Source organism: Strongylocentrotus purpuratus, unplaced genomic scaffold, assembly GCF_000002235.5.
Source record: "Strongylocentrotus purpuratus isolate Spur 01 unplaced genomic scaffold, Spur_5.0 spur5_scaffold_2, whole genome shotgun sequence".
NCBI classification, from domain to species: domain Eukaryota; kingdom Metazoa; phylum Echinodermata; class Echinoidea; order Camarodonta; family Strongylocentrotidae; genus Strongylocentrotus; species Strongylocentrotus purpuratus.
The window spans coordinates 23,938,201-23,956,050 of NW_022145605.1; the positions used below are offsets into that span (position 1 = coordinate 23,938,201).

At 37.9% G+C, this 17,850-nt stretch overlaps 1 protein-coding gene across 1 annotated transcript; it reads left to right on the forward strand.

Moving 5' to 3' along the window:
• Positions 1–1,978: 1,978 nt before the first annotated feature.
• LOC115926765 (lactoperoxidase-like) lies at positions 1,979–17,561 on the forward strand. Its single transcript, XM_030992028.1, has 11 exons — positions 1,979–2,299; positions 8,927–9,006; positions 9,322–9,397; positions 10,214–10,392; positions 11,844–12,014; positions 12,812–13,039; positions 13,509–14,172; positions 15,548–15,715; positions 16,069–16,238; positions 16,538–16,649; positions 16,915–17,561. Exons 1-11 carry the CDS (start codon positions 2,295–2,297, stop codon positions 17,120–17,122), a joined length of 2,061 nt encoding a protein of 686 aa, XP_030847888.1. The 5' UTR covers positions 1,979–2,294; the 3' UTR covers positions 17,123–17,561.
• The last annotated feature ends 289 nt before the right edge of the window (positions 17,562–17,850 follow it).

Below are 17,850 nucleotides of genomic sequence, written 5' to 3' on the forward strand. Positions count from 1 at the left end.
ATTCATTCCCAAAGATATGAAATGGTTGAGAGATATACATATAATTTGACAATTTAAATACATACACATGAGAACATCTAACACTCAATAAGCATGAGCAACTAAGATACTCGAAACAAAGTAGTTTAAGAGAGAGAGTAAAGTCATACTTCCTGTAAAGATGCCATTCAATATTGATTAATGCTTTGTTGAAGAACAAAAATCATTGACGATACAAAATCTATCAATCTCATTTGAGGAACTAATATTAATCAACAAGCTCTGCTTTTAGTTAGTTCCTCTTTTCTCGTGCTATTTCTACTATATTTGTCATTTCATTGTATATATTTTGTTAATATACTTATTCATTGTATTATGTTTTGCATGAGAAATAAAATAATTTGAATCATTTAATACTGCATAAGACCTGAATTAGGCTATTTGGGGTAACCAAATTTCAGCTTCAGAATGAAACGTTGCTTCAGACCAATAAGGGAAACAAATTCATCCATACAGATGATATAACTCGACCTTTAAATCTATACTTAGAGCATTTATGATATGGGCGATAATCTATCCTAGCAGTCCACCCACTCACCTCATGCCGACTTCGTCGGGGAAAGCGACGCCGCGTCCGACCCATCAACTGCTGTTCTAAGAATTTCAGGATATTTATAAAGTGAGGCGTAAGGGGTTTCACTTTTGTAAAAGTTCTGGTCAAGTACATTAAAGTACCCGGGATGATTCGATTTGTCAATGTTACCAACAATTACAAATCAGACATCGTGTTTTTTTCATGACAAAGGCATCATAATAACGATGATAACAATATAATGTTCATGTATGCTACAGCGTATTGTTTCCAAAATGTCTCTTTGCGTTTTCAATTGACTTTTGGATAATAAACACCGATTTCAGTCTTGGCAAGCGTAGCGCTCAGGACATTCTGGGAATAAATCCTACAAGGTACTCACTTTCTCCACCTGGATGGAGTGTGGCAAATGTTGTTTAATGACTTGGCAAAGGACATTATCGCTGCAGCAAAGATTCAAACCTCGTACCCCGTAGTTCACAGTCCGGAGACTCATCCACTAGTCTAGACCACAGTTAGATGAGAGTTACCATCAATGAAACTCGAGTTTCTTTGTGTAATTTTTGTAACGAATTGGTATTAATATTATTATGTTATATAATAGTGGGACGGTAGCACTCTGGTATATTGGTCCAGGCCATTGACTCTCATACGAGAGGTCTTGGGTTTGATCCTCGCTCGGTGCTTATATCCTTTAATAAGCTGTATTATACCCAGGTGTAAATGGGTACCTGGTAATGGTGGGGTTTCAATAATTGCAGAATCCGCATGAAGAAGTTTTTATACAGATGACCAACTATTAATTTGGTCTTATTATCATTATTGTCATCATCATTATTATAATCATTATTTCGCCAGTATAATAATTGCAAAATTATATTCTTTTCCTGGGATTTCTGTCTTTCAGGTTACATAAACATCTGAAAACAATTCACCAAAGAAGAGCAAAAACATTTTATCGTGTTCAGAAATTCTGGTACAGGGAATTTTCGTTAGATACATCAATCATGATTTTAAAGAACCTTTTTCTTCCTTTCCATATTCTATCGGCCTGCCCCTAGATTATTTCAAAGTTCCACCCATTTTTTTCATTTAGATCGCACCTTTTTTCTCGACGCAGTGAGGCGTGTTCTAGTGAAAAACACGAGCGTGCTTTTCAGAACCAGGGACCAGTTTCTCGAATCATTCACAAGTATTAAGTTCGTGGACATCCCATAGAAACACGTATTACTTCTATAAGACATGTTTCAATGGGATGCCCAAGAAGTTAGACTTACGACGGTTTCGAGAAACAGCCCCCAGTTCGTCATTCTTCTTGTCAAGAGATAATTGATCTGTGCATGCTCACTAGCAGTTTAGGACTCGGTTCTTCGTGCCCCCTGCAGCCATCAGCATTTCCAGATTGGGATGTTTTCAGCGTGGATCGTGTAATCACCTGGTTGGCTGATGAGCATAAAACTGCTCATCTGCAAAATTGGCTCAGTCATTTTGATCATAATTATCTGTAATCTATTTGTGTGTTTGTGTTTGCAATATTGCATTGTATAATTGGCCGATTGTGCTTTTCATCGCTGCTGAATTCACAAGACTTTTGACCGGAGCGACACCCTTTCATAATAGAAATACACTTTTAATGTTCAGATAGCCAAAGTCTAAATTTAAAGAAACTCTTCAGAACTGTTTGGAAATCGGGCACGTTTGGAGTCACACTTTCCCGTTAACAATGAGGTATGTATAAACATCACATCATCGGTATGGACTACTTAACGAATATTCTAAAATGTTATGCATTCTTCTTAACACATGTTGCCCATGACGACTTGAGAGCTTGCCCGACAAGCGTTTGTATCAGGTGGATGCCATCCTAACAGTGACGCGAAAATAGGCACACAGCAGGTGAATCGACTTATGAATTTTCGGGGGAAAACATCCATTCATTTTAGTACATTATTGAAATGACTATTACCTTCACAATCATTATTTTTTTTTTTTTTTTGGACATTATTGTACATTATTGAATTGAATATTCATAATAATTGATTCTCAGTAAGTTAATCGTTCTTTAAACTAAAAAAGTATCAACCAACCTCGGAATGACATTAGAACTGTTATGCATTATTTAGATTTGCATTCTTTTTTTTTAAACGGTGCATGTCGTGTTTATATTTTAGTGAATGTATACATTTGTTTTATTTATATTTGATATAGCTGTATCAGTATACGACATTGTTGACCTAGCATTGAAAAGCAAACTTTAATATTATTTAAGATAACTAGATACATCAATGAGAGAGACTGAAAGAGAGAGAGAGAAAGAGAGAGAGAGAGCAGGGAAATAAAATAGAAAGATAGAGTTGTAGGGAGGGAGTAAGAAAGGGAGAATAAAGAGAGCAAGGGAAGGAATGAAAAGAAGGACGGGAGGAAGGAAGGACAAAAGATATAGAGAACATGAGAGAGACAGTGAGAAAAAGAAACAATGATGAAATAAATTACCGATATGACTGGAATTGTAAAAGAAGAACACTGTGCGGCGCAGAGAACAGAGTAATTAATTATTATCATGCTGATTAGTTCACTCTAAAAAACTAAAAAAGTCAATCTCTATTTTGACAACTTTCCAAAATTGTTGATTAACACTTTTAACATGCTAGATTAAAATGTTATAGTGTTGGATCCAACATATTCATAGTGAAATTAGTGTTAAAACGTTTGTAGATTGTTCGAATTATGAAAGAGGATGATGATGATGAATCGATAATGACGGATACGTAAAAAGTGAAGGACAATACAGAAATTGTAATGAGAACTGAATTGGAAATGGCACTATTTTGTGTTGATGAATAGGTATATCAGCCTCCAAAGGGCAGGAGAAAAAAATAATTACGAAATTCAAAAACATACAATTTGCTTGCTATCTCTAAAATAGTATCGTCCACTATCCTTTTTGTTAATATATATGCATTCGCTTCTCAAAATAATATACCCTTGTGTAAGATTTATTTTCCATTCAACTTCTATTTTTGTCATTCCGATATATTTAGCAATCCCGTCCCCCATCATAAGTTTCATTCATTGCGATTGAATGGAAGAATTGGTGTAAAGAAATAAACCAATTCGTTATAAAAACACCCCGAGAGATAAGTCATCCATCATAATTATCTTTGTCTGGAGGCGTATGTAAATTGATCATTATGACAAGGGAAACAAAATGTAGCCTGTTTTCAGGCAAATAATAAAATTCGTACTTTTTACCACAGATATAAGAACGGTAAAATAAGTGTTGGTTTTTCACAATTTAAATTTGAATACTTATGTATGTTGACTTATTTTTTTTAAAGAGTGAGTTCCTATAATATATTGGCAGTGTTTCCCTTGTCATTGTGATCAATTTGCATACGCCTGCAAACAAAGTAATTATGATGCATGATTAATTAACAAACAAGAAAGATTTCTTGGAAGATTTATTAGAAGGAAAATTAGAAGGTTACAGACCAAAAGGGGAAACAGAAAACGAACTGGGATGGGAGCAGGGAATGACACTGCAAGAGTGTATTAGGATAGCAGAAAACATCGATGTATGGACAAAATAATGTTGCAATCAACCTCCTAGTCGGGAGAATTAAACTATAGATAGTTTTGTAAACAGTTTGGTTTGTCTTCCAGAATTTTTAATTATCATATATCTGACCCGCGTACTGTCCTATCCTTCACTGTTGAAGCAGTGAACTCGACAACCAAGAAGGAACCAAATATTGGTTCGCTATAGCGGAGGTTCCATCTCGGGTGCGGGGTTAGTCACAAGACCAAAGATTGAATGAATTCCAAATTAATTAATAAAGAAAGCTCAGAAATAAAAGCACTGTGACACAAAGAATGATAGGGTGACATACTTTTATGATTATTACTGGTCTTTTATGTATCAAACATCTTACAAAGTTATTATCAAACAATGCAAACATTCAAGTAGAATCAATAAACTGTTAAAATAAAATGTCTCTTTTCTTAATATCTACATCATTCTATTCATAGATCTTTATTTCAAATTAATCAATTCTTAGGATACGGTGACTCGTAATGTTAGTTGAAAAGATATTATAAGATGAGGAGATAGGAATTAGTAGGGAAGGCAGTTGGTCGTGGGTGTAACGACTATACTATGGTAATGGATCAAGAACATAATAATTTTAGAAAATGTCATATATTTGTAATTTAGAAAGTATATTAAACAGGTTTTTTTTTATTTATTTTTTTTTACTTCTAACTCATGATAAAAAGTATATTAATTGAAAGGTCTTTATGAGGTTCTTGACATTATTTTCAATTTTGTTCCAAAAATGACATTTTCCAGTTTTAAGAACTGCGCATCCACACCTATCTTATTCCTAGTGATTTTTGCGAGAGTTTTAGCATGGATGCCATTCATTACCCTAAAAATGCCATCCAAAGTAAAACAACAAAAATCACGTCTTGGCTGGTCCACTTCTTTTTTTTTTTAAATACAGAGGCACACACCCACATACACATACAAGCACCCATGCGCACAAAATATCCGCATGAACACATTGCATCATACAAGTACTGGCTATGCGCAGTGGCACTGGTAGCTGACACCTATCCCCTGAACGCAAATTTAAATCTAAACCATTTACAAAAACAGAAACCATAAAAAGCAGCATTCCCTAACAAGTCTATCTTGTAATTGCCGTCTCCTTGACTCCATCTCTGTCAATATAATGCAGACAAATATAAGTAATACAATCAGGCATTCTTGCGAACTTATAAGAATTAATATTCTCTTTTTACTATCCCTTATACAGATCAATTGTCTTATTATGACATCATCCATCCATTTCAGCTCATAATGCATTCCATTCAGTTTCTTCTAATTTGTTTTGTTTTTCTTGCTTTTCTTCATATTAATCGAATACTTTGATAATATGATTTATACACAATGCCATAATTACTTTGGAGAACAAATTGAGACATTAAGGTGAACCGGTAACATTTTTGAAAGTTGATGAAAAATTGCGTATATTTTGTATGAAATGTTACTTATTATATTCATTCTATTGTATTAACCCTCTAACATGCAAACAATCCTGAAAAAATACTCAAACCACAAAGATATTTATGGTTTTCTTTGAAGGCATCACTGTGCAACATAACTTCTCCCAACCAATTTTTAAATTTTCCCAACCTTTTTCCCATGAAAATAAGACATAATCGGGGCAGCGCCAGGAGCGTCACAACGTGACGGACATGTTCGCTATATAAGAAGCCACCATTATTATAGAACAGGCCTTTACAAATCTGTCAACACTTAAATGTTGGAATGGTATATATAAATAAATTCATTGCTTTATGACGATTAACATTCACCTAAAATGTAATTAAATTATAATAATATAGTTGGGAGAATTAAGGAATCGATAAGATCATTTTTCAAAATTTGTATCATTAATAATGGTTTGTTTTCACTCAAACTTTCAGATTATCGTACATCTAGCATTAAAGTCAGTACCTTAGCACCCTTTTTCTCATCTGAACAATGTTAACGAGTCCCTATAGGCTTGTGCTGGGTAAGCCTGTATAAAACCCTACCATGTTTGTATGAGGAAATATTTTGATTATGTTTTACGCCGTTTATAATCAATTAAGTTCATTCGCTTTTTTTTATTGTAAAATCATTTGTAATTCAGCTCTCGAGATGCGATGATGACTATTGAATAAAGAACATTCCTATTATTATTATTATTATTATTATTATTATTATTATTATTATTATTATTATTATTATTATTATTATACAAATGGAACCGGGAAGGAAAGGGAAAGGGAACTTAATAGTAAAGATGTTGGAGACGTGCTGCAAATTCATGATAGCGATTGAACTGTAGAAAGGTACTGTATATAATACATATAAATGACGATAAAAATGTATTTTAAGGAATTGAGAAAATGGTTCGGCTGGAACTAGGCTAGGCTCAAAATAATATGTGTGAAGCTGGAAGCCTTCCAAGTGACTTGCTTAATTATCGTGCCATTATTTCGTATTCATATGTCTCTTTTGAAATTGCAAGGTGCAAGGACCTGCTGGAACTCTTTGTAATTACGGCTAGAATGATTAATTCGATTTTGTTCACTACCTTCCCCCTCAAATTGATTTATCGTGGTGTAGGCAAGAGTGAGATAAATTCAATGCATTTTATTCAATCCCTTTTCGCTCAAAATAAGGAGAAGGCGGATTTACATATCCAAGTTTGATTGTATAAATAGCCCCGCCTGTCGTAATCTATAATAACACGGTCTATAAATCACGTTTTCCATATTTCCCTTCTTCAAGTTTATTCAAGGTCCGAGACGCGGCTATAACATAGCCGCGTATATCAACATTTTGTTGCAATCAGCAATATGATTAATTCATTGTTAATCATTGGATTGCTGCCAAAGTGACATTTGGTAAAATGATAATACTTGAAATAAGAGATCACTTTCAACGACGCATATCATTTTTTGGTTTAAAGATGAGAGGTATACAGTTTCAATTTAAATGCGATCTGAGGCATCCGTTATTGAAAAAATATCTTTAACTTTTCTTTTCTTTTTTCTCCTCATGTTTCTTGTCTTGCATGAAAAATGAATAATCAGGGGTTTCCACTTTAAAATTCGCGCTGTGGAATACAAGAATCGGTGACTCCGGTTTGAAGTATTAATAGTCATGACAGCAATGGATAGCTTATTTGTAGACAAGAACAAAAAGAAATAAAATAAAATAGAGATTACTTTTTTTTCTTTCTTTTTTTAAATGAAGAATAACAATTAATAAACAAATTAAATTAAATCAAAATAAATTAAAGAATAAATTAGTTAAAATGAAATAAAACTAAATTAAATAATAATCCACATTGTCTAAACATAGAAGGTATGCATATACGTCAATGATACGTAAAACAATTTATTTCATGTTTTGTTATCTCTATCACTTCCCTTTACATAAATAGCAAAATCACGTTCCTGTTTCCTAAGATCCGATCGTCTAAGCAAACAGACAAACCTGTTGTCTATGTAATTATTTTCTTCCCATATCCCTAAGGCAGCTTGAGATCAAAGCCCGACCGACAAACGACAAGAACAAAATAACCACTTTGTTTCGACGTCTGTTTCTTAGTGTTTAAATCTATACCAATTTTCGAACAAAGGGGCAAAGGGTCTAGTAATTTGACACTGTACGCAGAAAGGTTATATGCCAACTGGTATAGAATAAATTCAGCTAAAATAAATCTGCATGTTTTTCAGTATATCATGCGTTTACGAAAGGCTGTGTCAACATCCCCCCCCCCCCGGGGGGGGGGGGGGTACTCAGATTTGGTTTGGACGGGGGTGTGCGGCTGAAGCGTCTAAACCCATATCCAAATTAATACATTACACAAAGTTCTATTATTAGGTAACCATTGTCACGCATTTTACAGGTCAGTGTCCTGCATAGTAACTAAAATACAGGTCAGTGGTGTTCTCCCAAGTTTTACTACTCCGACATCACTAATTTAATACAAATGGCGACCCCAACAGGAGAATGGATAACAAGAAACTTTCAAACTTTGGATGGATTGTTTTCCTTGCTTAGTAGTAATCAAATATGAATGATTTCAAGATATTGTTTAAAAGACTATCAGCTAAAGTTTGTGGGGTTTAATTTTCCTTTTTTAACCTTCTGTAACGTAGCATGCACATATCAATCGTGGTGTGATTGTAGAGGATCCTGAAAACATGCACTTTTTAGAGACGTAACCCGCCCTACTTTTCAAAGTTTATTTTACTGACACGAATCTCTTTGTTTGCTCTAAGAAAGAGAAATCCCCAAGCTATGTTCTCTTTTAAAAGAAACGCAATTCATCACAAAACATCGTTATATTCCCCGCCACCTGCCACCACCATCTGAACGATGGACTCAAGTACTATTATAATAAACCCCTCAAAAAATGCTGAAAACTCTTTTGAAGGGTTATATCCTGATGATTAACGACTTTTGCAGAAATAAAATAACAGTTACTGCCAAGTTTTGTTTTATAATGAGATGTTTCAAAACCAATAATGACGTATTTTTTTGTCTGCATGCATTCTTTTCATTTTCTTCTTTCGATATCGTTGACCTGTTTTGCATTGTTCAGCTGTGCATTCTTACGTTGGTATCACCCTACACCACGGAGAGAGAGAAAGACAGAGAGAGAGAGAGAGAGAGAGAAAGAGAGAGAGAGAGAGAGAGAGAGAAGGAGAGGGCAGAGAGAAATATTTGTCAATAATAAATATAGATAATCATACTCTTTTCATTTCCGTGTTATGTTTGAATGTTGACAGGTTGAAAAGAATTACCGTTGTCCTCTTAGCAGTGGCGTCTGGCATCCTAACTAGTTGCTACGGTAACCATGAACATCACGGTAAGTAACGAGTGCACATAATAATTATTGTTATTTACATTATTATGCAAATTTTAAAATGGCACACGTCGATGGATTAGACTTTCAAAAAAAAAATTATGCAAACATTATCCAGCCTAGAAACACGACAGACTGATACAAGCGTCCCACACATAGCCCCCCCCCCCCCACAAACACACAGCCCCCTCCCACACACACACACATACACACACATGAAGATGACAAGATTGTTTTGTTGTTCGTGTAACGCCATATGCCATTATATATGGCAATGATAATTTTATCTTGGATTGTTTTTGTTTTGACTGATTCTAGAACGAGATTCAGAATCGATGATTCATTGGTACGGTACGGACATCAGACACAGGGATGAGAGATCAGCAGAATCATCGTGAGTAATGATACCTTACTGTACAAGGCTTGTTCAAATATGACGTGGTAAACCGCATTATTAAAAAAAACACCGCGGTAAAAAAAAACCAAAAAAACTTGTATATGCATGAATGGCAACTGCTCACATCAAAAGTTCTATTAACGCGCAATATATCTGTGACTTAAGATACAGAAATGCGTTATACTTACGTCAGCATCAACAAAAATGGCCGCGGTTTACCGCTTCATTGGTGAACGAGGCTTACATGAACTTGAGTGGAAATTCATTTCAGAGAGAGTCATTAGGGATCACTTCATTTGCTTGAAAATACTGAATGAATCCACACTCAAAAGAGTAAGTAAAGCGAGTGGAAATTTCAGCTCGATGATATTAAAGGAACAGTAATATAGCGCATTACTGTAACTTTGAAAAAGGTCTGAACGCGCTAAGGAAAGGTAAGAAAAAAACAAAAACAATTATTAACTACTAAGTACGGTAACAATTAATTAGATAAATGTTTTCGGAGTAGTTTGGAATTATCGAAATGTAACAGTGTTAAAGCCCTTCTGTCTCTCAGCACACGATACCATTTACTGTAATAGGCATTTGTATAGCGCCGTCTATCTAGAAATTCTATTTCGAGGCGCACTTATTATTACCCTGGCTTTAGCCTAGCTGCCATTAGAGCGCTCCAGCATTTCAAGGAATTAATGGGTCGAGTCTGGCAAATGAAGATTAATGCCTTGCCAAATTTATGTTTATAATGCATGTAGCACCAATGGGAAATGTATGTATTTTTATTATTGACAACAAACTTGAATATTCAATAAACAGAGGTGATCTGAGATCATTGTGTGAGGAGCTGGGTTACTTCATCAAGCCGGAGACTTGTATGGTATCTACCCGGATGCTCTACCATACAGCTGACGGGTCGTGTAACAATCTCTTACATCCATCGTTGGGCAAGGCAGGACTACCACACAAGAGATACCTTCCTGCAGAGTACGGAGATGGTAATGCCCCCTTCTCATTCATTGCCGAATTCGGGGCCGAACTTTGCCGAGGGATCCCGAACCAGTATAGCGTAATGCTCCTGGCCCTTCTCATTCATCGCCGAATGTGGGTGCTGACCTTTTCCGAGGGCTCCCGAACCAGTAGTGTAAAGCCCCTTCTTTTGTTATTACCGAATTCGGGTGCCGACCTTTCCCGAGGGATCCCGAATCAGTATAACGTAATGCCCCTGGCCCTCCTCATTCACCGCCGAATGTGGGTGCCGGTCTTTGTCGAGGGCTCCCGAACAAGTAGCGTATATGCCCCTTCTCATTCATTGCCGAATGTGAGTGCCGACCTTGCCGCGGGATCCCGAACCAGTATAGCGTAATGCCCCTGGCCCTTCTCATTCATCGCCGAATGTGGGTGCCGATCTTCGGCGAGGGATCCCGAACCAGTAGCGTATATGCCCCTTCTCATGCATTGCCGAATGTGGGTGCCGACCTTTGTCGAGGGCTTCCGAACCAGTAGCGTAACGCCCCTTCTTTTTCATTGCCAAATGTTGGAGCCGACCATTGCCGAGGGCTCGCAAACCAGGAGCGTGATGCCCCTTCTTGTTCATTGCCGAATGTGGGTATCGACCTTTACCGAGGGATCCCGAACCAGTAGCGTATTTCCCCTGGCCCTTCTTATTCATTGCCGAATGTGGGTGCCGACCTTTTTCGAGAGCTCTCGAACTAGTAGCGTTAAGCCCCTTATTTTTAATTGCCGAATGTGGGTGCCGACCTTTTCCGAGGGCTCTCAAACCAGTAGTGTAATGCCCCTTCAATTTCCGAATCTGGGTTCCGAACCAGTAGCGTAATGCCCCTGGCCCTTCTCATTCATTGCCGAATGTGTGTACCGACCCTTGCCGAGGGCTCCCGAACCAGTAGCGTAATGCCCCTGGCCCTTCTTATTCATTGCCGAATGTGGGTGCCGACCTTTCCCGGGAGCTCTCGAACCAGTAGAGTAATGCCCCTTCAATTGCCGAATCTGGTTGCCGACCTTTGCCGTGGGCTCCCGAAGGCTGCCGAGCCAGTGGCATAGATAACAGGGAGCAGGGGAAATACGCCCCCGATCGAATAAAACATAAGAAAGAGACAACAAAATAAAAGACAGGGAGAGAGAGATATAAAAAAAAAAACTAAAAGAAACTGTAAGGAACGTGGAAAGAGATGAATATTATCACTTCCACGCCCTTCCCCAAATCGATAGCCTTTGAAATTGCATCAATTTTTATCAAGTGAGGCCAATGACAGTATAATTTATTTAGTAAAAACACCATTTCTACATTATTTCTTCCGGATCAAACCCTCCGACATGTTACTTAATTAGATAATAACCATCGTTATCACGTATAGGTGGAAAAGTTATTTTTTACTCTCTCCTCCCACCCATTTGTGTATTCATACCTGTCACTGTATTTGTTTCCTAGGCATTGGTTCCTTGCACCAAGCAGAAGGCGGCAGAACATTACCAAGTACAAGAGAAATCACCAACATCGTGGTCAGGAATGACTCTGTCCTCGTCCCACGACTGACCGCTATGACCATGCACTTTGGACAACTTCTTGACCATGACGTAGGCCACACACCCGTTCATCCAAGTAATTATTATTTTCTTATGTATTATATTGATGAAAACCAGCGTGGTGTTTAAATGTAAATAAACGTGACAATATTAATATGTAGGAATATTTACAAGAAAGATAATGATGATTATGAGGATGATTATGATGGTGGTGTTGTTGTTGTTGGTGGTGGCTTCTTGTAGATATCTACTTCATCCCCATATGCTTGAGCGCTCATGGCGCTTGCACTACGGAAATTCAATGTTCTTGGTCAATGTGTCAAATTATTCTTTAGATAATGTCGTAGCTTCGCATAGGGAAGTCTTGAGGGCCGACAAGAACGTTGACATAGACTCGGCGAGTGGTGCTGATGCAGATGTACGGCACTTACTCCTGCGACAATAATTGCTCCTCGTATTCTCCTACACTAGCCGAATTCCTATCTTCAACCATAGATCAAACACTAAACCAAACCTAAAATACAATGATCGATATCCACAACCCTAGCCGTATAAAATAATATTTCCCATGTGGGTGGTAACATATTACTTGTAAAAAATGATTAAAGATGTTTGTATATTAAAGGCCAAACCCAGATTATTGCCATTCAATTATTTTAGTTTATCTACAATACCTATCCATCTGTCAGAACAGTGTATAAGGGGCATGGCTTTGATTATGGTTAGGGTTAGGATTGGGGTTAGGGTTATGTAGATGGTTAGTGTCAGGGTTAGGCTCTACGGTCAAGATAAAGGTTACCTGTATGGTATGGGTATCCTTCAATATTAGGTTGTTCCTTATTTTCATGACGCATTTACCGCTCTGTCCTTTAGACACGTGTGGTTGCGAGACGAAAGATAACTGCATCCCTATCGCGGTGCCATCCGATGATCCAGCCTTCCGGACCCGCTGTCTCCCTCTCTCACGCTCAAAAACAGTTCCAGGACCCGGATGTGTGGACCAACCCAGGGAACAACTTAATCAGATCACAACTTTCATCGATGGTTCCATTCTATACGGATCGTCGGCCAGTGTACAGGCTGATCTGAGGGGTTCTGGAGGTACGTGGTAGTGGGAGAACTGTAATTTATTGATGAAGGCTATTGAATCTTGCGCGAGATTCGAAAGCCTGGACCACACAAAAAAGAAGAATGTAGGTGAGGGACGGGTCACACCTCCATCCCGTCGCTACGTACGTCTCTTCTTTTTGATTAAAAATATCCTAAATGAATCTATATATTAAGGTTCTTCTTGTAAGGATAGATCATGGCAGAAAATGTAGAATTTAAAATTTCCTCAGTGAAAGAGCCATTAATTTCTCCCGAATTTACCTCTCCAAAATACTTTTCTGTATCTCTTCACCCTTTATCGTTAGGCTTGTTAATTCAATCACGCTTTCTTTGTGGCGTGTGTCATTGAACGATAACCAATATTCATACCGGATCATCCGTGCGTTCTGAAAGAGCATTTACATTCAACAATACTTTTTGCACGGTTCAGTAAAAAAGAACGATATTGTTTTCTCCTCAGGTCTCTTAAGAGCTCGTAAGAACCCTTTCGACGCATCCCTCAAGACATTCTTGCCAGACGATGAAGAAAACGCCAAATGTGATAGCCGAGATTCCGAGTTTCCCTGCGGTAAGGCTGGAGACAAACGTGCCGCGGTTCAGGAAGGACTAACCACACTCCATACCATCTTCATGCGGTACCACAACGAAATCGCCAAGCAGCTCTCCGCAATGAATCCGCACTGGGGTAACGAACGCGTCTTCCTGGAAACACGAAAGATCGTCTCCTCGGTTTTGCAGCACATATCCTACAACGAATATCTACCGGTCACGCTTGGCAGTGACTTAATGAAGCGGTATCGGTTGAGTGTAGGTAGCGGTTATCCCTACCGCGGTTACCAGGCGAACCTCGACCCCACCATGCCGAACGTCTTCGCCCATGCAGCTTTCCGGATGGGTCACAGTCAGGTCTCTTCTAACCTCACTCGGGTAGATGTCCGCTACAGAGAGGTGTACGACCCCGTCGTACTGCGGTTAGCATTCTTCAATGGCAGCTCACTTCACGACGTTCAAAATGGCGGCATAGATAGCATAGTACGAGGAATGTTGGTCCAGCCGCTCGAGAAGATTGACCGGTTCTTTAGTGAGGACGTCACAAGGTTCTTATTTGCTGATCCACTTAACAGGTATCAACAGCAGTTTCATATATGATAACTTATATTCTTTTGCAGTTTTCGCAGTTTGGTATTAAGGTATACTTTGTGCCATCTGATTTTGGTCAAAAGATAATTTGGAAAGTCCTCATCGTTCTCATACCATAACATTATGGCCACGCCTTTATCAGTAATGCCCTCATAGACAACACTTTTCAAAGCGCCGACAAAAAAAAAATCACTCTTAAATCGTTGTTGTTCCGTATATCCCTTAAAGTAGATATTCATTGATTTTAAATCTAGCTTTATTTTCATTATTGCAAAGTTGAAACTTTGATTCGACAAGGTTATCAAAATTCAATGCTTGGAAACATTCGAAGTAATGATTATTATAAATTACAAAACGCTTAAATACAGCCCCGGCATAGCACTTGAATAGCTCTCCGAACGCTGCTGAGATGTGTGAGATCACAGCAGGGACATGATTTGCACAAGCAGACGATGTACCATGACATCTCACACATTTTCAGTGCCTGTATTTTCATCTTCTCTTGAGTTCTTTCTCTTACTTCACTACCGCCAGGCTAAATGTATAATCTATTGCCTCACTCTAAACCCCGCGCATGGTTTTATTTTGATGACAAATGCAGCGATACAAAAATAAAGGAATCTGTCGCTTGTAAACAAAATAAGACGCCATTGTATATTCAGCTGCAGACACCGCGGTATGTTCGGCGTTTTAAGAGGGAACAAATGCCGTCCTTAATATCAATCCGGGGGCTTTTCAATTTGAAAGGCTGGTTTCTTTGATTGTTAATTAACCCCTATCCTGTGTATTTACAAGCATAAGATTTTAGTTATCAGAATCGGGTCATGTCCCCTTTTGATCGGTTTGACGTGCCAGTACATTTATATACACTAAACTCATTATAATTTGACAAATAATAGCTTTGCAATTATGTTCATTCTTTATGGGATGTCGTCTGCTTGGGCAGTATTGGTCCCTGTTGTGACGTCATTAAAACATCGTTATTTTCTGGCGAATCTCTCGTATATCCCAGCTGCTATGGTTGTATTTATATTTTTATAAATCACCCGATATGTAGCTGACCTCAAACTTGTACGATGGCCATCTGTTAGCTTACCAGTTTCTAGTGATACATTAGTTGACATATTTGTGATTTTCTTTGAATTTCACCTTTAAAACAATTTAAGTCCGAAGATGCTTTTTAGTTTTTGGAGTTGCGTATTGTCGTATCCCCTTCCCTCTCCCCCGAGAACTTTTTGTTCATAATTTCCGATGGTATATATTACATGCATTGAGAACAAAACGAAGTTGCACTTGTTTATTGTAATTTCAAGGTTGTCCTACACAGAGTCACTACTACTCTTCAATATATTTATATAGCTTCGGACTAGATCTGGTAGCCATCAACACACAGCGTGGTCGAGACCATGGGCTCCCTGGTTACACAAAATGGCGTTCTTTCTGTGGTCTTCCAGATGTTTCCTCTTTCGACGAACTCGGTGACGTGATGTCACCGGAAACCATCGACGTCTTGAAGAAAGCATACACGTAAGAACATGACTTGTAGTAAAGAATTTAAAAATTATATGGACTGTTCGGTTATGTATCTGGCAATTGTTGTCCGACCTTTTCCACAATTATGTCCGCCGAAAAATTAGTTTTCATCCACTGGATTTTAATTAACGTTGTATAGACCCAATACTTTTAAGACACATAATTTAAATAAAGAAAAGGTAAAAAAAGGAAGACATCTTCTTCTAGTTATCGTTTGCAAATAATCTTTCGTCAGAGTGATGATTAAAGCAAACACCTTTTCCCAAGTTCTGTCATGAATGTTTGTATTCTCTGTCCCAAGCTATGACAATAACTTGTTTTGTTTTGTTTGTGTCTAACGATTGCAGGCATGTTGATGACATTGATGCATTTATTGGGATGGTCGTCGAAGAACCAATAAATGGCGCTCTCGTAGGTCAAACTGTGGGTTGTATCCTAGGAGAGCAGTTCCACGACCTCAAGTTCGGCGACAGATTCTGGTACGAGAATCCCGCTGGTGTGCAGGCTCTTAAACCGAGTAAGTATTCTGAATTTCGTCAAGGGCTGGTCCAGGATTTCGTAAAATAGGGGACACTATATTCCTAAGAATTCGACATGTGAATATGATGACAAGAACAAGGTTATGAGAATTTGGGGTGTCGTTTTACAACGAAAATTCTCAAAAAGAAATATTCATCAGATATTGAAATTACCTTAAATTGATTTAAAACAAAATATCTTTGAAACCATGTTTAATAACATAAATCATAACTGCATGGTCCTCGGTTGAATACAAAACTGTGTTTCATACTCACTGTTTATTTGTTCCGTGTATAGATCAGAGGAATTCTATTCGTCAGATGACGTTTGCCAGGTTGATTTGTGAGACCCTGGACACGGTCGACACCATCCAACCGTTCGTCTTCCATAGCGCCGATAAACAACCAGGGTAAGAAAATTGTTATCATTATTACCTTCGTCATCATCATTCATTATTGATAACTTTTTGTATTTATATGAACTGTTTTATTCTTATGTTAAAGATAATCTTTCCAATGTTTGTTTTCCATGCAACGTGATGGAATATTAATGTTCTTTACTTTATACTTCCATGGTTATGGCAGAAGATAAACCAATAAATCTGTTTTTAGCATTCATAAGTAGAGCACCTTTTGTAACAAATATCCCTCTCCCAATATTTATTTCCTGTATAGGGGGATTGAGTCTTTCGCCGACTACAGCGCCACGCACGAGTATCCCGACAAAAAAGGCGCCTTTCCTGATTTCAGTAACGCACGTGTGAGCTGTAAGGACTTCAATGTTATCCCGCCCTTTGACTTACGCCCTTGGCTGGATAGAAGGGACACATATAAGTGCGGGACTACCACTAACAAACTGGAGAATAAACTGGGCGATGACTAGAATGTTTTGGGGGATTAGGAACAGAACAAAATTGTCAGGTTTATATATGGATCAGCTAGTCCAAGCTATTTTCTCCCTTACGTTAGCGATCGCCACATCTAAGATTTGTATTTACTGTATCTAGCTGATAGCCCTACTGGAATTTGGAACATTTATCAAAATCATTCAGCAAAATAATTAATGTTTATGTAATTTCGCGTTCACGATGCCATAATACATCATAGTATTCAGTATCTTATATGGGACATACATTGTACTTCCATACTAGAGGACATGGGAGGGGTGTGTCCTTTGCCGAGAACGGAAGAGAAGGAGTACAGAATAATGATGTGTAATCTTTTATGAATAAGTTCTCAAATTCTATTTTAAAAGCTTTTGCTGCAAGTATTCAGAACTCAACTAAAGACACCTATTTCGGATTGCTTACTATAATTAGTCTCTGCTTTCCCAGTTAGAATCATGAACAGACTTTGTTGGTAGTTGATCAGTCTCATCAGCGCCTTTGATTAGGCAACTAGATATTGGCGCTTTATAAATACCTGGATTGGATTGGATTGGATTATTCAGCATTTTTCAACTAGCAGAAATAAGTCCCCCAAATAATCTTGTTAATTAGCCGATAAAAGAAAGAAGAAAAAAGTGTGTGTGCGTGTATGGGGTTGTGGGTGATCGTCTTCTTTAAAGATCATTTTACTAAGTCATATCGCAGGATGGTCATGGAGCATTGA